The sequence below is a fragment of the Lagenorhynchus albirostris genome, chromosome 2 (genome assembly GCF_949774975.1).
Source record: "Lagenorhynchus albirostris chromosome 2, mLagAlb1.1, whole genome shotgun sequence".
Lineage (NCBI taxonomy): Eukaryota > Metazoa > Chordata > Mammalia > Artiodactyla > Delphinidae > Lagenorhynchus > Lagenorhynchus albirostris.
In genome coordinates this window covers 90724302-90750289 of record NC_083096.1, presented here as the reverse complement: position 1 = coordinate 90750289, position 25988 = coordinate 90724302, and the positions used below count along the sequence as shown (strand labels likewise).

The 25988-nt window shown below is 40.9% G+C and overlaps 2 protein-coding genes across 4 annotated transcripts in view; both read right to left on the bottom strand.

The window, feature by feature from the left end:
- The window catches only part of WDR47 (WD repeat domain 47), a 57077-nt gene extending 55244 nt beyond the window's left edge, over positions 1 to 1833 (bottom strand). The window contains exon 1 of one of the 3 annotated variants that reach the window (XM_060139456.1): positions 1575 to 1833. Coding sequence is in view for 1 of the 3 variants with exons in the window: in XM_060139454.1 (XP_059995437.1) it covers positions 1424 to 1516 (93 nt within the window). In the remaining 2 variants the exon portion in view is untranslated. The other 2 variants (XM_060139454.1, XM_060139458.1) reach the window with 2 other exon arrangements.
- A 14912-nt stretch (positions 1834 to 16745) lies between these two features.
- On the bottom strand, positions 16746 to 25347 carry TAF13 (TATA-box binding protein associated factor 13). Its single transcript, XM_060142431.1, has 4 exons — positions 25241 to 25347; positions 24439 to 24517; positions 20553 to 20650; positions 16746 to 18488 (listed from the first exon to the last, which is right to left on the bottom strand). The coding sequence occupies exons 1-4, from the start codon at positions 25265 to 25267 to the stop codon at positions 18318 to 18320; spliced, it is 375 nt and encodes a 124-aa protein (XP_059998414.1). The 5' UTR covers positions 25268 to 25347; the 3' UTR covers positions 16746 to 18317.
- Positions 25348 to 25988: the final 641 nt, after the last annotated feature.

The following is a 25988-nucleotide window of genomic DNA, read 5'->3' as shown; positions in this document are numbered from 1 at the left end:
TTTGCAGCATATATCAAAGCATATCACACACTATTTAGTAAGTAACTAACTGATAAACTCGATTTCACAAACAGAAAAAGAGGCTGAACACAATTATGTAACTAGGAACATAAGATAGTACCCCTGCTCTCTTATGATACATTCCTAGTACTGACTTAAAAAGAAAAAGAAAAAGACAAGAATTAGGAAGTGGGAGGGTGGGAAGAAAACAGGTTAAAATTCCTTCACAAAAAAATTACATATCCATAATGGCATCAAATTCAAGTGTTTGTGTGTGTTTTTCCCCTAACAATATACGGTTATGGCTTAATTGGTTGGTCACTAAAATAATTTTTCTTTCCTGTGTGGAAGCAATCTACCCACTGAAACCTAAGGTAAAACTGTTCATTACATTTTCCTCCTAAACGAGACCAAAGAATATGTCATAAAAAGGAAAATGGGCTCTTAGGCGTTTCTCCTTTCTAGTAAAATTTCCAGGCAACACGTACCAACACTGGAGACAAAAAAAATTCTACTTGGATTTACTGTAAAGAAAAGGTTTATAACGTATTAAAGCCTACATGTTAATCTCTGTGCCATTAACTTCTTGAAGCATTCTAAGAAGTCCGCAGCAAAGGGAGGGAAATAAGTGTTAGGATCATAACCTATGAATGTGGGTGGAACAAAGACTTCTCCCTTCATTATGCAGAGAGAACAAAGTTGCCAAAAACGCTCTGCTCAGATACCATGCGTGGTTACTGACTGCACCTCTGGGTACAGAAAAGAAAAAAATTAAATACTGGTCAAAGGCCGCCCCTGCCTGCCCCCGCCCCTTTCGCCCAAGGCCTCGCGCCAGAGCTGCAGCCCCAATCTCTTTCTCCCCAACATAAGAAAGCGGCTTAACCCTAAGAGTTCTACAAGCTCCCGTTCCCGTGTCTCCTACGCAGACGCCCCCGGGGCACCGGTCCAACCCGAGTTCCAAATCCAGTCGCTGCCCCCCTCCGCGACCCCGCCCAGACCCCCAAAGCCCTGCTGCCACTGACCACTGACGTCAGAAAGGCCAAACTCGGCCCCCGCGGGGCTGCCCCAGCCCCGCAGCGCCCTCCCCTCCTCCCGGCCAAGGCGTGCCCAGAATGGGACGCGAACGCGTCCCTCGGCTGTCGCTCGGGCTCGGCAGAGGGGCGAGGAAGGAAGAATCAGAGCAGTCAGCCGCCCTCCCGCCCCACAGCAGCAGCGAGGTGGGCACCAACCCTGCGCTGGCTTACTGGTCAGGGGCGGGCGGTGCCAGGGCGAGGGCCGTCGCTCGGCCCCCGGAGCCGGGTTGGCAGCGAGAGAAAGGTGTGGTTCAGGAGCGGCGGCTTCCCGTCGGGGCCTGGCCCCCATCCGTCGGCGCCGGGGCCTCACCCACGACCCCAGTCGCCACCCAGTCAGCACCCAAGCCTACCCAAGACCCTTCTCCGGGGCCGCGAACGCCGCCCTTGGGGGTCGCCACGGTCGCAGCCCTGTCAAGTGGTGACAGGCGGTGACGGGTGACCATGGCAACCCGCGGTGTGCAGCGCGGCCCGACCCCGCCTCCGCCTCCCGAAGTCGCTCACCTGAGGGTTCCGGGACGAGCCCGGAGAAATCGCGGAGGAGAAAGCGGCGCGGAGGCCGGAGGACGGGGCCCCCAAGCGGCGGGCTCCGGGCTGGAAAGGGAGTGTGAGGGCGGCGGTCTGGGCTCGACGTCGGTCCTGCCTCCAGCCGCCCGCGCGTCAATCCATCAGCTCGTCAGTCTGTCTTTCCTCCCGTCTCCCCCTCCCGGACCGGCAACCGTCCGCTCAGCCTCTCACACACTGCGGTTGTCAAGCGGCGCTGCGGCCGAGCACCAGCCCCGAGCCGCAGCCAATCGCCGCGCTTCCCCGAGGCGCCTCAGGACCCCGCCGAGCGGGGCGGCCAGGCAGGTGCCTGCGTCGAAGGGAGAGTCGGCTGGGCGGGCGGCAGCCCGGGGCACGGTGGGGACTGGTCTGGTGGACCGGCTCCCCGCTAGCGCTCCAAGGACCAGCTGGACTCGAAGGAAAAGCCGGCGCGGCGACTGCGTGAGAGACTCTCTCTCTGCGAGAGAGCAGCCGGCACGCAGACCCTTTGGTGGCTGATGACCCCGCTTCCCGAAATAGGGCGGAGGGAGTTGTCTCCTCCGAATCGAGAGTCGTCTGCGCATTAGAAGTGACTCTTAAGACTCCTCGCTGTTGATCTATTAATAAGGGATAACGAAATAAATCTCGCCGCCTTCTCCTCTCTGCTTTTCCCGGTTCCACTTCCTTCCTGAAGACTCCAGCAGTTTAATTCCCCCTTCTTGATGCTTGAAGTATTTTTGTTATTTAACACTTAACACATTCACTGTTTTCCATCACCCGTTTTGGTTGTAAGCCCCATGACAGCAGACTTCACTAGTTCCCACCCTATCGGTGCAGCAGCATTCCACAAATATACCTGATGCTCAACCGAGCTGAATTAAGCATTCAGGGGTAAAACCATGTAGAGCTAACGAAAGAATACAGGACACAAACCTGTAAGAACTTGGTCCTCACAAAGGCTAAAAGCCAAGAGTAAGTGGGGCCTCCCAAAGTGAGGGAAATGTGGCAAAAGGGACTGGTAATAAACATCAGAAACATTTCTGGAAAGGAAGAATTTGACCCAATTCAAGATAAAAGAAGCTATAGCTTGAGGAAAAGGTTCTAAGAAAAACATTTACAAATTGATGGAAAACAATTTAAGCACAGAAGCTTAACTGCAAAACTTCAATTGCCTAGCCCTGATTAACTCCTGGAAGAAAGTCTTCATTAAGAACGCTCTCAGTGATAAGTGACAGAAAAATAAATGTAAACACAAGTTAATGTTACCCAGGGTCTTGATGTTAAAAACACAGCAACAACAACAAAAACTTTACAGAACGTATAAAATGAAAAAGTGGGCAAATATATCTTGGAAATAGTCTATTGATTATTTTACCAGTATAGTTTACCCGACAACTCGCTTCTCAATCTTGATTCTCAAACAATAGCAGTTACAAGAACCAGCATCACTTAAATCTTCAACTAAATCTAGAAACAGTTACTAATCAGGAACAATCTGAAAAACATTTGACCACCTAATAGGGGCAGAGTGCTATAAAAAGGAAGAAACTGACCTTCTGGCACTAGATTGGTTTTGGTGTTCACTAACTACAAAACAAAATGCTTCACCTATATTCTCATTTAAGCCTCACAATCTCCCTTAAAGTGCCTGTTAATTATTACCATTTTAGAGATTAAGGGAAATAAATCATCCAAGGTCAAACAGCTGATAGGTAGCAGAGCCAAGATTCTAACCATTCTGAATCTTAAAACCTTCTTTATCTACTCCACCTCACTGTGTAATAACTGGAAATTTTAGCTTGAAGAAAATGGACTTTATTCTGACAAGGCAGAGGGAATAAGAGGTCTTATTCATGTTTATATCCCTCATGCCCTAGGGCATAGTGTTATTTGCATCTAAGTTTTCAGTAAATAGTAATCAGAATTATTGGAAGCAGATGCACAACCATTATATTTCCAGAAAAGGGGGATGAGAGGAGGAAAAGAACCAGGCACTGAAATACAAGACATCTGGTACATCTTATCACTTGTACACTGATAAATGCATTGACTATGTATTTGCTTCCTAATGTAACATCAAGTTTTACACTACAACCTTAATAGCTGTTAGTCTAAGATATCACCTTTCCTTCTACACTCAGCCACACTGGTTAAGATTAGATCTTCTTGTCTTTCACTCTAGTTGCTGTAAAGCAGAGAATTGTTCATAAAGGACAAGCCTTTCTTAGATGAAGGGCTGTCCTCACATCCTGAGGTACTGCCTCAATCACTCACCAAATATTTAGAGTGCCTCCTCTGGATCAGTAACTAGGCTAGGTATCATTTGAAAATGCAGGTTCTAACTTGATGGAATGATTCATGGTGACTTGTGACTCAAGCCTATAGGCTAAGGTGGACCCGTTTTCATCTGATTCTCAAATCTCACTTCCAAAAGGGAGAATAAAAGGTTTTGGTGTTTCCCCAAAAGTAGAAAGGAAGCTGAGTACAAACCTAAGTAAGGAACTCTTGCCTCAAGTTGTTCAGGGGAAGATCAATGGGTATAAGGGAATTTGTTTTAAAAGCTCCACTCTCATTAGAATGCATACTCATAAATATACACACCAAAGAGCTGTGTGCTTCAGAGCCAGCAGTGCTCTGGCTCTGGGAAAACAAAGTACCACCACGGCTGCTTCTCCTTCAAACAGGGTCAAGGATTATGAAGGTAGAATACTGGGTCTACCAGAGCTCCTCTCCACACCCCTAAATAAAAGCTTAAATTCTATGCAGATGGTTGAACCTAGTAAAGAAACATACCTTCTTGTTTCAATGTAAAAAAGGTATGCTTTTATTTATATTAAGTAAATACCTGGATGTTATATTGAAAACAAAGTAAATAAAATAAAATACTTGTTTTGGAAAGAAATACTCAACCTATTTAAATTAAGTCATTGAAATAGTTCAACAATTTTTTAAAACTAGAAACTATGTGTTAGGAAATGTTAATAATACGTTGGTAAGGGGGAAATCTCCCCCCTATCTTTTTTGAGGTTTTTTTTGGCTGGTCTAATGATTAAATTGACACCAGACAGACTAACAGGAGAAAAAAATGAATTTAATTACCCATGTGTGGGAGTCCATAAGAATATGAGGCCCTAAACCAAATTAGGCAATTGAGGCTTACATGCCATCTGAGAAAAGGAGAAGGGGTTAGGGATTTGGGACTCCAAAGGGGAGGAAAACACTTTACAGGAAGATGGGAAAATGTTTGGTAAACAAATGTTTGCTGGGCTACGCAGAGACAATGGGACACAAAGAAGACACTGGTCTCCAGGCCCTGAAGAGTTCCCCTTACCACTCTTAGCCCATATTCTGTGTAGGTATCTCCCGCGATGGTGCTCTTCCTGGACCAGGCCCTTTATCTAAATTCTTTTAGGCAGTTAAGGGGGAGGTAAAAAAGAAAGACTTCCTGAGTCTTTTGTTTCTTAAAAATAATCAGCATAAAATAATGCTCATGCCAAAGAGAAACATTTTAGGGAGGCAAATTTTGCTCCCCTACCGTCCCACCTTTAAAACTTCCTGCAAGAAATTTCATAGTCCAGAAGCTGAGTTGGAAGATTGTTTTATCTCACTGAACCAGTCTCTTAGTCCTGACAATAGATTAGTTCAGTTAGACTCATTTTAGGAGAAGGTGATTCAGGTGGGCTCCCCAAAATAGGGCTGTGGTGCAAGCAAACAGGCATTTAATGAGGCATTTCTATGGGGACAAAATAAAACAATGGTTAATGACTAGAGCAGACACATAATCCCAGTTCCTGGGATCTGAAGGCAGCCAGTGGAGATTTCTACATGTCCGGCTTAAAGCATATTCAGTGGAATAGGGCAGGCAGTGACAATTTGACAGATTTTCCTAGTTTGTCACTCAAATGTCTTTGGTGATGTTATCAGGTATACCAGTAAACTTTCTGAGTGGCCCACATAGCAAGAGGCACAAAAAAGATTGTCTAAAACATGAGCAACTGTGGTGATTTCTCTGAAGTTTATATCAAGTTTTCTAGTTTTAGTTTGCAGGGCTTCAGGAGAAAAGGCAATTCTCAATAATTCCAAATCAAAAGGATGGGAAAAAGCAGACATTAGTTCAGAGAGTTGTAGCTAGATATGAGGAAACTAGAAGAATTGAGGATCTAGTCCAGTTTATAAGTAGAAAACAAACCTCAAAGACAATGGACAGTATTAGAAGCTAATATCCACAGTGTATTACTGAAACATAAATTTTCTCTCTAAAATCATGTTTTTATAAGTTTATTTATTTATTTTGGCTGCATTGGGTCTTCGTTGCTGTGCGTGGGCTTTCTCTAGTTGTGGCGAGCGGGGGCTACTCTTCGTTGCGGTGCGCGGGCTTCTCATTGCAGTGGCTTCTCTTGTTATGGAGCATGGGCTCTAGGTGCGCACGCTTCAGTAGTTGTGGTACGCGGGCTCAGTAGTTGTGGCTCGAGGGCTCTAGAGCACAGGCTCAGTAGTTGTGGCACATGGGCTTAGTTGCTCGGCGAGATGTGGGATCTTCCTGGACCAGGCCTCGAACCCGTGTCCCCTGCGTTGGCAGACAGATTCTTTTTTTTTTTTTTTTTGGTGGTACGCGGGCCTCTCACTGTTGTGGCCTCTCCCGTTGCGGAGCACAGTCTCCGGACGCGCAGGCTCAGCGGCCATGGCTCACGGGCCCAGCCGCTCCGCGCCATGTGGGATCCTCCCGGACCGGGGCACGAACCCATGTCCCCTGCATTGGCAGGCGGACTGCCTACCACTGCGCCACCAGGGAAGCCCGGCAGGCAGCTTCTTAACCACTGCGCCACCAGGGAAGTCCCATCACCCTAATTTTTTACCAAAGGTAGTCAACTTAAGACAAATTTGTTTGCAAAATAAGTTTAGTTCCAATAAACTTGGCCTGTTTATCTACTTAAATACAGCAAGAATTGCAACTGACCATGTAGGCCCTCCTAATCTGCTTTGTTGGAACCTTTCAGAAGGAATTTCAGACTGAACTTTTTTTTTTATATGTTCAATATCAGAGAGAAAACCAAATTCTAATTTTGCACAGGCTTACTTTTGTATTAAAACTCATTTACTTAAATAAATGTATTCCAATCTTAACCAGTCCTGACCACACATAAAATTTCTTCCCAAAGATTCCTTTTTTCACAATTCTTCTAGAACTTTCTATATCTATTTTAGTTTGTCTCTTGTTCTCTTTCCCATTTAGAAATAATCAGTTTTAGGACAAAGACACTTTCATTTCCATCAACAAAAATGCACCTCCATATCTCATACCTTTTCTTAACCAAAAATACATCTTATTTTTCTTGCATACAGAATTGTTTTCCTAATTATTTCTAGCAGCCTTAGTCACACATGTTAATTAGAAACCTTAATTTCTAGTGAAAATAAAGAAGTAAACAATTGTGAATGGTATTAGCATTTTGTGGCTTGGTGAATTTATAAATACCTTTTATAATTTATAGAAACATGTACCCTTGTATTTATTTTTTAACGTCTTTATTGGAGTATAATTGCTCTACAATGGTGTGTTATTTTCTGCTTTATAACAAAGTGAATCAGCCATACAAATACATATATCCCCATATCTCCTCCCTCTTGTGTCTCCCTCCCACATTCCCTATCCCACCCCTCTAGGTGGTCACAAAGCACCGAGCTGGTCTCCCTGTGCTATGTGGCTGCTTCCCACTAGTTATCTATTTTACATTTGGTAGTTAATTTTAATTTTTATTTTTTGGCTGCGTTGGGTCTTCGTTGTTGTGTGCAGGCTTTCCCTAGTTGTGGTGAGCGGGGGCTACTCTTCATTGCGGTGTGCAGGCTTCTCATTGTGGTGGCTTCTCTTGTTGCAGAGCACGGGCTCTGGGCGTGCGGCCTCAGTAGTTGCGGCAAGCAGGCTCTAGGGCGCCCGGGCTTCAGTAGATGTGGTGCATGGGCTCAGTAGTTGTGGTGTATGGGCTTAGCTGCCCCTCAGCATGTGGGATCTTCCCAGACTAGGGATCAAACCCATGTCCCCTGCATTGGCAGGCAGATTCTTAACCATTGTGCCACCAGGGAAGTCCTGTACCTTCTTAAATAGTGCAATCTTTCAATGTGGCACAGGACGTGGTTATTAATAGACACAAATTTATGTTTACTTTCTCTGCAAGAGGAAGATAAAAGTAGATAGACATATATTCCATAACTAATATTGTATTACTTTATCTTATTTGGAAATGACCTAGATATTCAATGAGTTTCCATCATTTAATTTAACTTAGCAAAACTCTAAGGTTTCAAGTTACCAAAAGAATTCTGAAAAGTATTTTTAAGTACACACACCATGATACGTAATTATTGTTAACAAGTTCACGTAAAAACTTTTTATCCTATTTGCATCTATTTAATTTGGTTTAATTATTATACTTAATGCTGATAATGCTAAAGACATGCCTGTTTTAGTTAAACCAATAACCTTAAATTTGCTTTTATTTTCTAAAGATTAATCCTAGATCATGTGAACCTGAAAAATATTTGGTTGAGTTTCTATTATATTTTTGAGAATTTTATATAAGCACTTGTTTAAGCCAATTGAATAGGGCTCCACTGGTATAAAAATATCACACATCTACAACATACATATATAGACTCATACACAAACGTATAGACAGATACAAGCAATGATCTTATAGCTTTCATTTAAAAAAAAACTTTAGTCATTAAATGGGCACAATGGTACAAAACTTACTAGTTTACAGAAGAACATTTGGATCCAAATTTTGTTTCAGCAGTTGGAAAAAGTTAAGTTTATCTGTAAACTTAAAGGTTTTTTACTAATACTGGTGGAGAAGACACATGAATTTTCATTCATTTAAATTTTCAAATGACCTTTTCCTCTTTTTGTTATTTTTCTGATAAAATGACCTCCCTTAACCCTCCTACACTGTTGGTGGGAATGTAAATTGGTGCAGCAACTATAGAAAGCAGTATGGAGGTTTCTTAAATAACTAAAAAATTGAGTTACCATATGATCCATCAATCCCACTTCTGGACATATATCCAGAGAAAACTCTAATTCGAAAAGATATATGCAATATTCTTAGCTGTACTATGTACAATAGGCAAGACACAGAGATGAATGGATAAAGATGTGGTACACACATACACACACACCCAATGTAATACTACACTACTCAGCCATAAAAAAAAAGAGTGAAATAATGCCATTTGCAGTAACATGCATGGACCTAGAGATTATCGTACTAAGTGAAATAAATCAGAGAAAGACATATACCATATGATATCACTTATATGTGGAAACTAAAATATGATACAAACGAACATATTTACAAAACAGAAACAGACTCACAGACATTGAAAACAAACTTATGGTTACCAAAGGGGAAAGGGGGTGGGAGAGGGATAAATTAGGAGTTTGGGATTAGCAGATACGAAGAACTATATATAAAATAGATAAACAACAAGGTCCTACTGTATAGCACAGGGAATTATATTCAATATCTTATAATAAACCATAATGGAAAAGAATATATATGTGTGTGTATGTGTATATGGAACTGAATTACTTTGCTGTACAGCAGAAACTAACACATCATTGTAAATCAACTCTACTTCAATTAGAAAAAAGAAAAAAAAGCAGAAAACCTCCCTTAAGTTTCTGGAACATTTACATCCCAAAGGCACAGGAAAGGAATGCAAGTTCTCCAAGAAGGAGTTGATTTCTTAAGGCTGGAATACTTATACATCTTTTGAGATAGATCAGTGAAGTTAGTTGCTTATCATAGGAATGACATGCCCATCAACTTATGTTGGAATGTTTTTCTTTCTATCCGGATACATTTAGCTCAGGGGAGAGGGCCTAAAATATTTTCCTATTATGCTCTGAATTTGAGTTATGGTCACAAATTCAGTCAGACCCGTGGCCTTCCACCTTATTTTCTGCCTTTTACAACAAATCTTTCAATGAAGCTATTTTGAAATTTTGAGGCCTTTTGGCAGCTCCTGCATACTAATTACAGTAGGTATCCAATTCTGTTTGCTTGATTTGGAAGCCCTTGCTTTTTTTTTTTTTTTTTTTTTTTTAAATTTTGGGCTGCATTTGGTCTTCGCTGCTGTGTGCAGGCTTTCTCTAGTTGCTGCGAGTGGGGGTTACTCTTCATTGTGGTGCACAGACTTCTCACTGCGGTGGCTTCTCTTGTTGAGGAGTAGAGGCTCTAGGCACATGGGCTTCAGTAGTTGTGGCACGCGGGCTTAGTAGTTGTGGTTTGCGGGCTCTAGAGCGCAGGCACAGTAGCTGTGGAGCATGGGCTTAGTTGTTCCACGGCATGTGGGATCTTCCCAGACCAGGGCTCGAACCCCATGTCCCCTGCATTGGCAGGAGGATTCTTAACCACTGCGCCACCAGGGAAGTCCCAGCCCTTGCTTTTAAGTACACTTTTTAAATGCTCTTATCTAACTGGAACATTCCTCATAATGGCCATTGTCATTCTAGGTTGTAATTTCCTTGAGGACTGGCAGCAGTTTGGTAGGACCCTAGTCACAAATGGAGTATAACCCACATTTTCTTTCTTTTTTTTTAAATATTTTCTTGGCCGCACCGTGCTGCATGTGGGATCTTGGTTCCCCAACCAGGGATCGAACCCGAGCCCCTCGCATTGTAAGTGCAGAATCTTAACCACTGGACCGCCAGGAAAGTTCCATAACCTACATTTTCTGTCCAACCATATCTAGCTGCAAATAGGGTACAACCCATATTTTTGTCCAGCTATTTTTTATAGATATTTATAGCTTCCAGGGCTATAGTTCATAGTCATTTAATATTTCACCCCCCAACTTCCATATAGTTTATCTTTTTTTTTCCTTCTTTTTCTTAAGTACAGGACAATTGAACTTCCAATGTCCTAATTTTTTACAATATCTGCAAATGTCTGAAGGCAAATAGGAAGGGGTCTGAGTGGATTTTGATTTGTGTTCTAATTTCTGTCCCTCCCTCTTATTAAGAGTCCCTAAAGTTAGCCATTACATATGTATATTTTTTTAACCCACATTTAAATTTGGTCCTTGGATGAGAGCTGTCTATATTTTCACTTTTAAATATAGCCAATTCAAAGGATGCATCATCTGGCCTTTGATGAGTAGGGTCCAATATTAATCTCAAATAGCAACTCAAATCAGTAAGCCTTTTTATGGCTTAACCAAAAATGCAAGAGGCACAAAGGATGAAGCCCTCATAAGATCCAGAAAGTTCATTCCCAGAATTCATCAAGAAAGCAAAGACCAGGACTTCCCTGGTGGTGCAGTAGACAAGACTCCACACTCCTAATGCAGGGGGCCCAGGTTCGATCCCTGGTCAGGGAACTAGATCCCACATGCATGCCGCAACTGAGTTCACATGCTGCAACTAAGGAGCCCACCTGCTGCAGCTAAGACCCGGTGAAACCAAATAAATAAATAAATATTTTTTAAAAAGAGAAAGCAAAGACCTTTGTTGCCACAGGTGGTAAGAATGGTGTACTGCAGTGTCTCCAGTTTCTCATGAGAACATGAAATGCCTCCAGTCAAAGACCCACTAATCTGTGACACCAGGCAGGTACTACAGGAATTGGACTTTTCCAGCACTAACAAAACAACGAAGGTTGAGAAGACAAAGGCCCCTTATGGACTGGACCCTTATGATAAATTCCCCTGAGAGCTGGCACAGTTGGAAAAGAGAAGCCAGTTGCAAGGCTAGGTTGTTACCTGGGTTTCTGACCAACAGGCTACAGCTGCTCAGAATCCCAGTCTATTTGATTGACTGACTGCCAAATGCACGCTGATACATGCACCTTCCTGATGGTGGAGACCAGAGAGAATATTCTCACTGGTCATAAAGCTAAGCTCTTAAGGCATAGAACAAGACAAACAACACAACAGACAGAGACAAAGAAAAACAGTGACCATCTCTGGGAGGAAAAGGATCAATAAAAACTGAGAGTACGCATTTACCAAATTTTTACCAGAGTTGTTGTGCCCAAGGGACTTGTTCCACAAATATTTTCTCCTGCTAATCTAAATTTAGAAAGAGAGAAAAGGGGCTCTCACCACTTTTGATTTCACTGGACCCTGCAGAGATCTGGGAGGCTGACATGGTGAGAAATTTTACCTTCTGCTGGCTTTTATCAGATGTCCCAGGATTTCATCTGTAGCAGTTTTGGGAGAAAGTTTCCAGCCAGTGAAGATTATCCTGACTACACCAACTGGTGGGGAGGGGGAAATCTCCCCCCTACCCTTCTTGAGTTCTTTTGGCTGGTCTAATAATTAAATTGACACAAGATAGATTAACAGGAGAAAAAAAAACAAATGTAATTACTACATATGGGGGCTGCATAAGAATAGGAGGCCCAAAACCAAGTTAGGCAATTGAGGCTTATACGCCATCTGAGAAAGAGAAGGGGTTAGGGGTTTGGGACTTCAAAGGGAAAGAAAACAATTTATAGGAAGATGGGAAATGTCTGGTAAACAAATGTTTGCTGGGCCATGCAGAGACAGTGCGACACAAAGAGAACTTGGGTCTCCAGGCCCTGCAAAGTTCCTGCTACCACGCTGAGCCCATATTCTGTGTAGACATCTCTGGCGATAGTGCTCTTCCTGGACCAGGCCCTTTATCTAAATTCCTCTAGGCAGTTAAGGGGGAGTTAAAAAGAAAGACATCCTGAGTCTTTTGTTTCTTAAAAATAATCAGCCTAAAATAATCCTCATGCCAAAGAGATACATTTTAGGGTGGCAAATTTTGCTCCCCTACAAGTACATAAAGCACACTAAGAAGCATAATTTCAGATGAGTGTTTCAGGATAAAGTTAGTAAGTTTCTAGTAATAAGCTTGAGAGCATGTTTAGTAAAACTTGCTATAAAAATGGTAGAAAAGCACAGAGATTCACCAAAATCTAGGTAGGTATCTTATTATAAGTTCATGTGTCCCCCAAATACTTTAAAAAACCCAATTTCAGAAGTATAGTATAGTATTAGTATTTCTTTTAGAGTGTGGTCAGTAACTAAGAAGGTTCTTTCCTAATAAATTTTTATTTATTTATCAAAAAGGGCCATGCAAAGGCAAATGACAAAACGATTTATGTTTTAGCTATTGTTCTTCCTGTTCTAAAAGAATAAACCCAAGGATTTCGTAACAGTTTACCAGGCTTTCTGTGTTAAGTATAATAAAGCAAACATGTGCATAGAAGTCTCAGAGCTACAAATAACATATGAATTGGGATTTTATACAAAAGTTCAAACTGAAACTCTTATCAATCTACTGGTAACATATAAGAAATCTGCTCCTTACTTTATTTCTGTAACTTTAGAATCCCAATTATCCAGATACCATATAGCAAAATAGTATCTGTGCTATGCCTCAAGCATAATAGCTACTTAATAAATACTTGTCTGATATACCAAAACCTTTTCCTTGATCCTATCCCATAACATAACAGTCTGACTAGCTCATGCAGCCATTTACCAGGACTCAGGCAAAGGAGAAGCCTCAGCAACGCATTTAACACCTTGCTCACTGGTCGTCCAGCCCTCAGTCTCTATTTGTGGTAAGAAGGGAGGCATAGAGACCCTAAGAAAATCAGGCCTAGAGAACTGGGAATGTTTTGGGACACAGGGAGAGCTCTTAAAAAGTTCTTGGTTTTCAGGCCCAATGCTCAGTGTTGTCAGCTCTTAGGAGCAACTATGAAGCTTCCCTGAAGAACTTAGAGATAAAATTGCCCTCTTTGAACTACCTCTGAGATGAACATTTAAATGAAGTACAGCAGAAACACGCAAAGTCACTTTAAAGCTGACAAACAGACAATGCTTGGATGGGTATTGTCCATGGAAGTGAAAACTCAAGCCAAGTTTCTAGTGACAGTAACAAGGCAGTCTTGAAGGAAGATACCCAGGAAACACACCCCTCTGTATTGCTTCAGGCCCTGGGGAGCCACTTTTCCTGTATCAGCCCTAATCTTATCTTACCTGATGCTCTAGGTAAAGCATTCATGTAACTCCCCAAATTCTGATTTGCCCTCATAATTAATGCTTCAGTTTCCCACATGTCTGCCTGGAAAAGGGAAGAATTTGCTGGCCACACGATGCAAGTTTTACTTTACATCTGTAAATTGGCATCCATTTTCATACACTGGTCTTATGAACTTGGTTTCTGTGAGTCTGAGTCACCCCAAGAGATGGATGTGCTCTCCATTTTCTGATGAAATCGGTTTCTGAGCCTGCAATGCTGCAAATCAAACTCTGGACTACAATACATTCTCCCAAGTAACTCAACCTCCTGAGGCCTCTTGGGAAGCAGCCAAACAACTCTCCAGACAACACCTCTCTCCATTGATGAGAGGCCAAGTGAACTATTTCCCCTCATTTAAAAATTTCTACACTTAGAATTAATATTACAGTTTTTACTTAAGAAAACCAGCTTAAATACAGTAAAAACAATTTCAAGTGAGTCTTAGGTAGCTATTAGACAGTCTGCTTGAGCAACTAATAAACATGCTAGCTAAAAAAAATAAAAGGTATGAATTTTTTCGAAGAAAGAGCTTCACTTTAAACAAAATGGGGGAGGGGAGCTATTAGAGATTAAAAGAAATTTAGACACACTCACCAAATGCAATGGGCGACACCTTGTTTAGTTCCTGTTACAAACAAACTATGGTAGGCAGAATAACAGCCCCAAAAGATGTCCACGTTCTAATCCTCAGAACCTGTGAATGTTACCTTACATGGTAAAAGAGACTTTGCTGATGTGATTAAGTTAAGGACCTTGAAATGGGGAGAGTATCCTGGCCTCTCCAGGTGGGTCCAATATAATCACATGGGTCCTTAAAAGCAGAGAACCTTTCCCAGCTGGGGGTCAGGGGGAGCTATGCCTGTGGAATAAGCATCAGAGAGATGCAACATTCCGAGCTTTGAAGATGGAAGGGGACCACGAGTCAAGGATTGCAGCCTCTAGAAGCTGGAAAAGGCAAGTAAACAGAGTCTCTTCTAAAACATCCAGAAAGGAACGTAGCTATATTGGTACTTTGATTTTAGCCCAGTTAAGACCGTTTCAAACTTCTGACCTAAAAAGCTGGAAAGAATGAATGTGTTGTCACTATATTTGCAGTAACTTGTTACAGCAGCAATAGAAAACTAATACACAAACTCAAAGATGTTTTGAGACAAATCAGGAGATTTAAACAGGGATTAGGTATTAGATAGAATATTGAGGAATTAAGGTTAATTTTTGCTAGGGTATGGTAGTAGTATTTGGGCTTTTTTATCCTTGTAGAGATACATACTGGAGTATTTATAGATGGAATAATACAGTGATATCTGGGATTTGCTTTAAAATAATACTGCCCCTCCCAGCAGGTAAGATACTAAATTAGCAAAAGGTTGGTTAACTGTTGAAGCCTGGGGCTCAAGATACTATTTTACTATTGTATATACTTGAGATTTTTCATAGTAAGTTAAAAAAAAAAGTAAATTAATTTAGGAGAGTGCACCTGAACGCTACAGATCAGCACTATCTGAAATTTTCTATAATAATGGAAATGTATTGGTACTAGCCACAGGGCTATTGAGAACTTGAAATGTAGCTAGTGTAACTGAGGGATTTAATTTCAATTTTATTTTAATTGGCTAAATTTAAATAGCCCCACATGGCTAGTGGCTACCATATTACACAGTGCAGCTCTAGATATTAGAAAAGAGCCATGCTGCCTTACTGTTAGAATTCAGTTAATAAGTAAGCTCATGAATCGAGTCAGTGTACACCTGTTATTTCTATCCGCCCAGCTTCTCTTTCCCTTTCTTGCTAATAGTAGTACCCAGCTCCGAGCCCCACTCCAAGCCCTTCTTCACCAAAGAGGTGGGGCATGAGACCCAGGCTACAGTACAACTTCTTCCTGGCCCAAGAATAATGACCAGAGGCAGGACAACCACACTCCTTGCTTGGAATCTTCTGTATTAGGAAGTAAAGTAACTCCCTTGATCAGGAGTTGTATGGATGGAACCCTAGAACTGCTAGCCATCATGCTCCCTTGACACATGATGAGACTCCTAAGAGAGTAAAACCAAAATTAGGATAAAGATGGGCAGAGTCTTCTCTTCAAGTTCTTAGATCCAGTCAATTGTGGAGTCAACTCCACCCTTTCTTTCCCTTCTTTCAGTTGGAGAAGCCAATAAATTCTTTCTTTTTTTTTTTTTGCTTATGCTATTTTTGAGTTAAGTTCTAACAATTCCAACTTTAAAAAGTTTTAATACAAAGTCCCGTAAAAAACTTCTTAATGCCAGGATCATTAGCAAAATAGTAAGACTAATGGCACTGCTATAAGCTGAACTGTGTCCCCCTAACCCACATCTGACTATATTGGAGAAAGGACTTTTAAGGTGGTGATAAGGTTAAAGGAGGTCATAAGGGTGGAACCCTTATCTGACAGAACTGGTGGCCTTATAAGAGGGAGAAGCAACAGAGGTCTCTCTCAGCCACGTGAGGACACAGTGAGAAGGCAGCTATCTGCAATCCAGGAAGAATCCTCACCAGAACCTGACCATGTTGGCACCTGATCCCAGGCTTCCAGTCCCCAGAACTGTGAAAAAATAAATTTCCATTGTTTAAGACACCCAGTCTGACATTTTGTTATGGCAGCCCAAGCTGACTAATACGGGCACCCAGTATAACTTGCCTAGTGGCAGTTACTCCCAGGTCCTTCTTCAGGGTGAAGTAGACCCTGACTAGCAAAAATAGTGATATTGGGCTTCCCTGGTGGTGCAGTGGTTGAGAGTCCGCCTGCCGATGCAGGGGACACAGGTTCGTGCCCCGGTCTGGGAAGATCCCACATGCCGCGGAGCGGCTGGGCCCGTGAGCCATGGCCGCTGAGCCTGCGCGTCCGGAGGCTGTGCTCCGCAACAGGAGAGGCCACAACAGTGAGAGGCCTGCGTACCGCAAAAAAAAAAAAAAAAAAATAGTGATATTGATCTTTTGTTATTCCACTCTCAGTCTTGATTTCAGTTTAGACTAAAGTTGCTTTTTAACTGGTTTTTACTTTTTCAAATAAAAAGATCAGCCCAGCTATCTTAGAATCTCATTACCAATTCAGAAGCATTACACAAATAATATGGAAAAAAATTTTTAGTGACATTAAGCAGCTAGAATTACATTGGGGAGAAAAGCTGATAAATCACATAATCAAATTCAAGTATTAATCTTTTTAATTTTTCATAGTTTATTCCTTATATTGATAGGTTAAGAAAGTAAAATTTTCCTAAGTACTGATTCATAATGTTTATAAGCAGCACACAAAACATTCAGTTTCACAAACAGTAATATCCAATGATCCCCTTAAATGCAATTTTAAATCCTTACTTTAAGCTAAGTGCAAGAATAATACAATAAGCTAAATACACACAAAACCTGTATATGCTGAACTACAAAAGTGGTTTCCATAGCCACACGTGGTCTTAGTCAAGTACACATTTCCACAATGAACAAGTACTAACAAATATGTTAATAAAACACGACCCCTGGGCTTCCCTGGTGGCGCAGTGGTTGGGAGTCTGCCTGCCGACGCAGGGGACGCGGGTTCGTGCCCCGGTCCGGGAAGATCCCACATGCCGCGGAGCGGCTGGGCCCGTGAGCCATGGCCGCTGAGCCTGCGCGTCTGGATGACTGTGCTCTGCAACTGGAGAGGCCACAACAGTGAAAGGTCCGCATACCGCAAAAAAAACAAAAAACAAAAAAACACGACCCCAAATGCTTATCCTACCATCAGCTTTTTCAGCAATGCCATTCCTGCTACTGAAAACACTTATATTTAGAAGCTTTAATTTGACCTGGGGAAATGAGTTCTCTTAAAACCTGACAAACAGTATAAGACCCAAAGTTTTTTTTTTTGCGGTATGCGAGCCTCTCACTGCTGTGGCCTCTCCCGTGGCGGAGCACAGGCTCCGGACGGGCAGGCCCAGCAGCCACAGCTCACGGGCCCAGCTGCTCCGTGGCACGCAGGATCCTCCCGGACCGGGACACAAACCCGTGTCCCCCGCATCGGCAGGCGGACTCTCAACCACTATGCCAGCAGGGGAGCCCAGCCCAAAAGATTTTAAATCAAATAGGTCTTCCAACACAGAAGAATTCATAGGAAACTTTTAGTTTCTCAAAAAATAAAAAATTAAAATCAAAAAAATCACTTGTTATCTAAAGAAAAGAGTATTAAAACAAATTATCTTAAGACAAACACTCTTAAAAAGGCTGTATTTTCTATCATTTTCTCCTTAAAAGAAACACAAACCAGTTCACTATCTTTTAATAACTTAGACTACTGTAATCTAAAAACTTTAGAAACATCAAACACATGTCTTAGCTATCAAAGGTACCATTGAGATTTCACATATTAAACAGCCACAGTACAGCCTACAATGGCACAAAATCAGAAGGAACTGAATGGTTTGCAAGGTACTTTGACTTACATGTGGTCATTAAAATCCAGTAAGTAATTCAAAGTATAGTAATATAACGGCAGGCAATTAAAGGCTCAAATATCACTCTAAAATTGAAGACATGAATAAAGACTGAAAACGTTGTGGTTCTCTATCTTTCATTCACATGGCTAGATATCAGAACCTTACTGTGGAAAATATAGTTATTAAATATGGTTTCCCCAGAAAATAATGAAGCTTCAGAAAGTACCAAAGGTGTCAAGATCCATAGTTTGCTTCATCAAATGCTTTTCTAGCTCGTTTCAATTCTTCGTTCATAGTAAGCAAGTCTTTAACCCTAGCAAACTTTCTTGGGTCCTTTCGAATCAAGAAGACGATATCTTCAACTTGTACCCGACCTTGTCTTCCAATTGACATTGCCTTGTGAGTCTATTACAAAAAAACATATTAAATTCAATTAATTTTTAAAAAATCTAACATTTTATTCTTTTAACTTGTGTCTATTTAATGCTGGTGAGTTTGAAACTTTCTCTTCTAATTATTATAGCTAGTCACTTATGAATTGTCTTTCTATTAATGTCCTTTGTCCACTTTCTACCGTTATTAACAATGTTTCAATGCTTTATAGACATTTTAATATTAAGGACATTAAAACTATCAAATTTATTGATTTAAAAAAATTTTTTTTTACATCTTTATTGGAGTGTAATTGCTTTACAATGTTGTGTTAGTTTCTGCTGTTTAACAAAGTGAATCATCTATACGTATACATATACCCCCATATCCCCTCCCTCTTGCGTCTCCCTCCCACCCTCCCTATCCCACCCCTCTAGGTGGACACAAAGCACTGAGTTGATCTCCCTGTGTCATGCAGCTGCTTCCCACTAGCTATCTATTTTACATTTGGTAGTGTATATATGTCAATGCTACTCTCTCACTTCGTCCCAGCTTACCCTTCCCTGCCCCTCCCATGTCCTCAAATCCATTCTCTATGTCTGCGTCTTTATTCCTATCCTGCCCCTAGGTTCATCAGAACCTTTTTTTTTTTTAGATTCCATATATATGTGTTAGCATATGGTATTTGTTTTTCTCTTTCTGATTTACTTCACTCTGTATGACAGACTCTAGGTCAATCCACCTCACTACAAAGAACTCAATTTCATTTCTTTTTATGGCTGAGTAATATTCCATTGTATATATGTGCCACATCTTCTTTATCCATTTGCACTGATGTTTCTTTCTGTGTGTTTTGATATATGTAGTTTGTCTTCATTTGCATAAAATAATTTTATTTCTTTGTAACCACCGCTTCATTTAAACTTTGTGTCCATTTCAGTAGCTGATAAATATTGGTGGGTTTCCTTAAAATCAAATCTCATCCCCTACCATTACATATTCATACTGCAAAAACAAAAATTCATCACAGCATTATTTCTAATGACAAAAAGGGAAATTAAATATTTAATAAATTGAACAAATTTGAGCACACCTAGTCAATTAATATTGTGAAGCCATCAAAAATATTAATTATGCGGTGACACAGGGAAAATGTTGTAGACGTACCTAAGTGAAAAAGCAGGTTCTACGACTATATATACTGTATGATTTCAGTTTTATAAAGTTTAAAAATATGTGTAAAAAGACAAAAGAATATTCACCAAAATCTCAGCATTAGTTATCTCTAGGTAGAAGGATTACAGATTTTTATTTTTTCCCCTGCACTCTTTAATACTTTCTAAATTTAATCAATATTACTTTCATAAGCAGAAAAAGATTTTAAAAAATGGATTCTCTGACCCAGTAATTTTACTTCTATTATTCTTTATGAAGGAAATAATCCAAAACACAGGGTAAAAATTCATAAGAACTGAACACAAACAAACTCAGTATTCCCATCCCTGCAAACATATCCAGAGAAGGGGGAAATTTCATGAATATGGTCATTCAAACTTATCTACTCAGTTAAAAATAATATGTAAATAATTTCAATAGGGAAATGGTTAAGTATATTAGAAAATAATTTGAATGAATTTTATGCAGCTACTAAAATAATTGCGATTAGAACATAGGAAATATGTATTAAAAACTTTGAGTAAAAAGAATGTTTACTATGATCAACACTATGTAAAACACTGTATATCTTTACATAAATACTGGAAGAGGGAAATTTATGTTGGATGATGGGATTATGGGTAATATTTTACATTTTATTCAAGGATCTTATAATTATGTCCTTATAAATAAAATTCAGAGGAGGGGGTAGAATATATTGTGTGTGCATGTGTGTGTGGCTATTTGTGTATGTGTGTGTGTATACACCCACACACACTTATCTCTCTCTATCCTTAATGATAAATAGTAACTTCCACAAAACAGGCACTCAAATGGCACTCAAGCTTATTTCAAAGGATGCCATAGTTCTAGTCTTATCTAAAAGTTAGAATTTCAAATCTATTCCTTAATTAACTAAGACCAATTACAAAAAAAACTTACCATTTCAGTGATGAACTCTATGACAAGGTCTTCAAGAATATCTACTGACTCAGTATAAGGATTCTGGTCATCCCCAAACCCATACATCATACACCGTACTGTAAAAAGAACAATCATTTTTGTTTAAACAAACTTGACCAATACTTTTTCAAATTAGAACTAAGCTATAGAAGATATTGGTATGAAAGTATATTTACATTGTATTTCTTGTCTCCAAGTATGGATTTTGGTGTAAAAGGTATTAACCACTAGCACATAACCAACTGTTCTCACCTAGCCTTCCCTAGGTAGGAACTCCCCTTCCCTCCCAGCTACTGAACCCTGATATCAATATTCCTTCCCTAATCTCTATTATCTACTCACCAACAACCCCAGAATACCTTTAAGTAGGAAACTTCGTAGCAGGAACAGGATGAGTAGCAATGGTTTAGCCTTTACTGGGAGTGTTTTCAGGGGGTGAGGGGGAGGTCTTGGAAAAAAGAAGGCAAATTCCTTTCTGATACTACCATAAGGAAGAGGACATGAGAGAAGGTGCTCCAATTACCTTCTTATAGGAAGAACAGGTTAATCAAAAGGAGAAAGCAAAGGGCTTACTATACAGAATCTTGACATTTTATTCCCTGGATCAAAGCAACTGCCAGCAAAGCCCTTTTGGTCTTCATCTGAAGGAACCATAGAAAATGCAAAAGAGAAGAAAAGTCTACAGAGTAATGAAAATAACTGCTAATAGCTAAAACTTATATAGCCCTTACTACATGCCAGGCACTGTTGTAAGCGCATTTAATCCTCAGGACAATCCTCTGAAGTAGAAACTACTATTATCCCCATTCTACATAGATGAGAAAATTGAGGCATAGAGTTTAAGTGATTTACCCAAGGTCACACAGATAGTGAGATGGAACTTGAATTTGAACCCAGATGATCTGGCTCCAGAGTCTATACTCCTACCCACAACAGTATTACACTTCTTGGTAATTTAGGGCAGATGGGATCCATATGGATTCTTATGCTATAGCCTATAAGCTCCCAATCAGTCCATGGACAAGTTTTGAGAAGTCCTGGAACCCTACTGAAATTATATGTAAAAATTTTATACCTTATTTGTGTGTGCATTTTTCTGGGAAGAAGAATCAACTCTTAGCAGATTCTCAAAGGGGTATATAAATACTAAGAAACTCTGTCATATGTTAGAAATGTTTTGTATCTTGATCTGACTGGTGGTTACAAGTATATGTATATATGGAAAATTCATCAAGCTGTTCAATGAAGACTAGTGCAATTTATTGTATTTAAGTTTTACATTTAAAAAAAAGGAACGGGGCTTCCCTGGTGGCGCAGTGGTTGGGAGTCCGCCTGCCGATGCAGGGGACACGGGTTCGTTCCCCAGTCCGGGAAGATCCCACATGCCGCGGAGTGGCTGGGCCTGTGAGCCATGGCCGCTGAGCCTGTGCGTCTGGAGCCTGTGCTCCACAATGGGAGAGGCCACAACAGTGAGAGGCCTGCGTACCGCAAAAAAAATAAATTAAATAAATAAATAAATGGAACGAACTCCTAGAACACTTCTAAAAGTAGGAATGAGTACGTTAAGAATAATTTCTATTTAGGAGAAGCAAAAGCAGGCAGAACTAAGAAGACAGTAGACCAGGCCTGCGGAAGAAAAGAAACAGGTGACCTAGAAGTCAGACTAGGATAGAGAAGTGCCCCTAGGGTTTATTCTGGCAAAAGCTTTTAGGTCCAGATACAGGAGGGAGAAAACAAACACAGGAGCCAATATTTTCTCCCCTCTGTGTTTTTTGGATTCTGAAATTTTTGTTTGCTTTTTTTTTTTTGGTTTGTTTTTTTAGATAATCTCAGACTTAGAGAAGAGTTGCAAAAACAGCACAATGTTCCCGAATCCCTATATCCAGCTTCCCCTTATGTTAACATCTTACACAACCAAAGACATTTCTCAAAACTAAGAAATTAACACTGGTACAAATACGTAACTTATTCAGATTGTACCAGTTTTTCCACTAGTGTACCTTTTCTGTTTCAGGATCCCACAATATTTAGTTGTCATGCCTCCCTAGTTTCCTCTGTTCTGTGACAGTTCCTCAGACTTTCCTTGTCTTTTTTTTTTTTAATTTATATATTTATTTATTTATTTTTGGCTGCGTTGGGTTTTCGTTGCTGCGCATGGGATTTCTCTAGTTGTGGTGAGTGGGGGGTCTCTGTTTGTTGTGGTGCACAGGCTTCTCACTGCAGTGGCGTCTCTTGTTGAGGAGCACGGGCTCTAGGCGTGCGGGCTTCAGTAGTTGTGGCTCGCGGGCTCTAGAGCGCAGGCTCAGTAGTTGTGGCGCACGGGCTTAGTTGCTCTGCAGCATGAGGGTTCTTCCCAAACCAGGGCTCGAACCCATGTCCCCTGCATTACCAGGTGGATTCTTAACCACTGCGCCACCAGGGAAGCCCTTCCTTGTCTTTTATAACCTTGACACTTCTGAAGAATACTGGTCAGTTATCTTGTAGAATGTCCCTCAATTTGGGTTTGTCTGATGTTTTCTCATGATTAGATTGTGGTTATGCATTACTAGAAAGGGAATAACAGTGATGATATACCTCTTAATGCGTCATATCAGGGGTATGTAATGTCAACATATATTACTGGTGATCTTATTAACTTTGATCACTTGGCTAAAGTAATGTCTGCCAGGATTCTCCACTGTAAACTTAATATTTTTCCTTAAATATTTTGAGGGAGATACCTTGTCGTTAACATTCTGATGGGGAGAATTCATCAGTAGGGAAATATACTTCACTGGAAAAGCAAAATCATATTAGACAGGAAGTATGTGAACTGCATTTGGTTAAAGGGTCTGTAAAGACATAAACAAATAAAAGTGAATGCTTTGAAATTTTGTGTTATATTAGCAAAAATTTTTTTTTAAAAAGAAGGTCTAGGAGAACAGATCTTGGTCAGTAAGTCATAGGAAGATTCAGGTAAGACAAGGAAAAGGCTGTGAAGATTCCAAATTCTTGTCATCACTCTGGGATGCTCTGGTGTAGGAATCCCCTTCTTATGCCGACTTAGGTAAAACCACGTACAAATGGAGTAAATAACATCAGAGATGGAATAAGTAGTGGTAAACTTAAGGTGAGAAATTGAGATATAGGAAGGGATTTGAATGGCAAAAAAAAAACCCCACATATTGACTCTGTAGTTTCAAGAGCATTTGGGAACTGCTTACATCGGAACTAGCATAAATAAATCAGGTGATGTGTCGCCTTCTCAGGACTGGGAGATGGAGAGCACTTTCTCACGGTGCCTTAAAGGGGCTGACCTTGAACATCAGTAGTAGCAGCAGCTCTCCTTGCTGCTGCCACAAAAGGTCTACTGAGGGAACAGACTAGACAACCAAAACCTTATAATCTCTATGCCACTGGACTGCCTCACATTGTTCATCATCTTCCTGCCTTGTCCATTGCCTTAGTCCAAAGCCCCAACTTAATTCCTACCCTCAGCACCTGTTCCAGGATCCAAAAGAACCTTTGGCTTACAGTCAAAGGAGCCCCTGCTCCTACTGCTGAAAGGTAAGGGACAGGGGAGGTAACGGAGGTATGTTCTTAGGCCCTGAACTGAAACACTGATCACATCTCTTTACTTAAAAAAAAAAAAAAAAAAAAAGTATGGGTGTGTGTGTATGTGTGTGTGTGTATACACGCATATATATAAATACATAAATTGGGGTTAGGGTTATTACTATCTGTGATTCACAGGTTAAGCAGAATTTATGCACAAGTCTGAGAATATTGTCCCTACAAGGAAACACATTCAGAACAATAAATCTACTTTGAACCGACATACCCAGAAGTTTTTATCTATAAAAAATCATTGTCAAATACTACTTACATTCTTTAGAAAAAAGTCTCTTTCTTTTACCCTGTCCACCTTCTGCACCTCCTCCAATTTCTTCACTTTCTTCCTCAAACTAGAAGTTAAAATGTATATATAGATACGTCAAGCACTGCTTTTGACTTTTTAATAATTAACATTTTTTTCCATCTTCAACACTGATGTCATGCCAGAAAGCCTAAATAAAGCAAGCAGCAAAAAACCATGAAACCTTAGCATTTTAGGGGCCTTACAACTATCCTATCCAACTTCAGACTCACATAGGAATGGCTTCTACAATGTCCACAACAACTGTACTGCCTCTCCTGGAGCAGTTCCAACGACCATACATTCTTTTTTTTAACCAACAAAGTTGGCCTATTTCTAGACAGTTTTACTATTAAAAGAGGTGATATTGAATAAAAGTAAGCAAACCTAGTATTTACTAAGCACTGCTTACACAGTGCTAAGAACTTTCCTCAAGTGAGACTTAAGCCTATTTTATGACATGAAAACCGAGGCTCAAAGTTAAATAACTTTGCTCACAGAGAACAAATACTAGCTTTGTCCTCTGATGATTCTCTAGGTGTTTCAAAGGGTGTCTGGCAAATATGGACCAAAAGCAAAGGGCAGGGGACCACCCTCCTACTCTTCCTGCCCCGCGTCCTACGACTAATCGGAAGAAAAAGCCTAGCACGGGGTGAAGTCCCCGATTCTCTCGGCTGAATTCACTAAGGAAAACAAACCCGATTCTCGGCCTCCGCTACCGTGCCCGAGGGAGTGAATAAAAAAGTGGGTTGGAACAGAGGCGGTCACTCACCGTGGGGTCTTCTTCTTCATCTGCCATCCCAGCAACCAGCCACCTCCAGGGCGCGCCCGCCTCCCATGGAGCGGGTTTTACTACTTCCGCGGCCTCACTTCCGGTGACGCGAGGAGGTGGGGCGGGGCCTAGTTGGAAACCCGCCTGCGGAAGTGGAGAGTGCGCGTCCCGCCCAGCGGTGAAACCACAGCAGTACTAAAGGAGGGATGGGTGTCGTCTTGGCAAGAAGGAATTAAAAATTAGCAACGAAAAGGAAATCACTGGCTAGGTGCCGTGTATCTCGCTGTCTCCTTGAACTTGCTTCTGCGTATCAGATCACCGCTTCCTTATTCGGGACTGCGAAGCTTTGGATCATTGAGGGGCTAGCCAGGGGTGTAAACAATTTCAACAGCTTAGAGTACCACTATGATTTATTGCCAAGCTTATTCGTTATTGGGGATATTGTACTTCGCTACCAGTTCTCAAGGGAATGTTATCTCCCCTTAGACTGAGGATTTAATTTTTGTGGTTTTGTTTGTTGTTTTTTTAATCAGAACAGTGCTTGGGAAAACCAGGGACATTAGAAGGCTAAAGCTAGGGATATAAGGTGTTCTGCAATGCAAGAGATGATGTCACCAGGGAAAGATTGTTCCACAATACACTATTTCTGAATGTCCTGCTAAACATTCCTGTGAGTGAAAAATCTGTTCATAATTAGCTGGGACTAGAACATAACTTTGTTAACATATAAACACAAAGCATTTTCCTA

Bases quoted from the DNA above. Each gene is read 5' to 3' on its own strand.
- TAF13 (XM_060142431.1), bottom strand. From the start codon at position 25,267: ATGGCAGATGAAGAAGAAGACCCCACG. The intron at 24,518-25,240 runs GTGAGTGACCGC...TTTAACTTCTAG, and splicing joins ATGAAGAAGAAGACCCCACG to TTTGAGGAAGAAAGTGAAGA. The intron at 20,651-24,438 runs GTAAGTAGTATT...TTCTTTTTACAG, and splicing joins GAGACTTTTTTCTAAAGAAT to TACGGTGTATGATGTATGGG.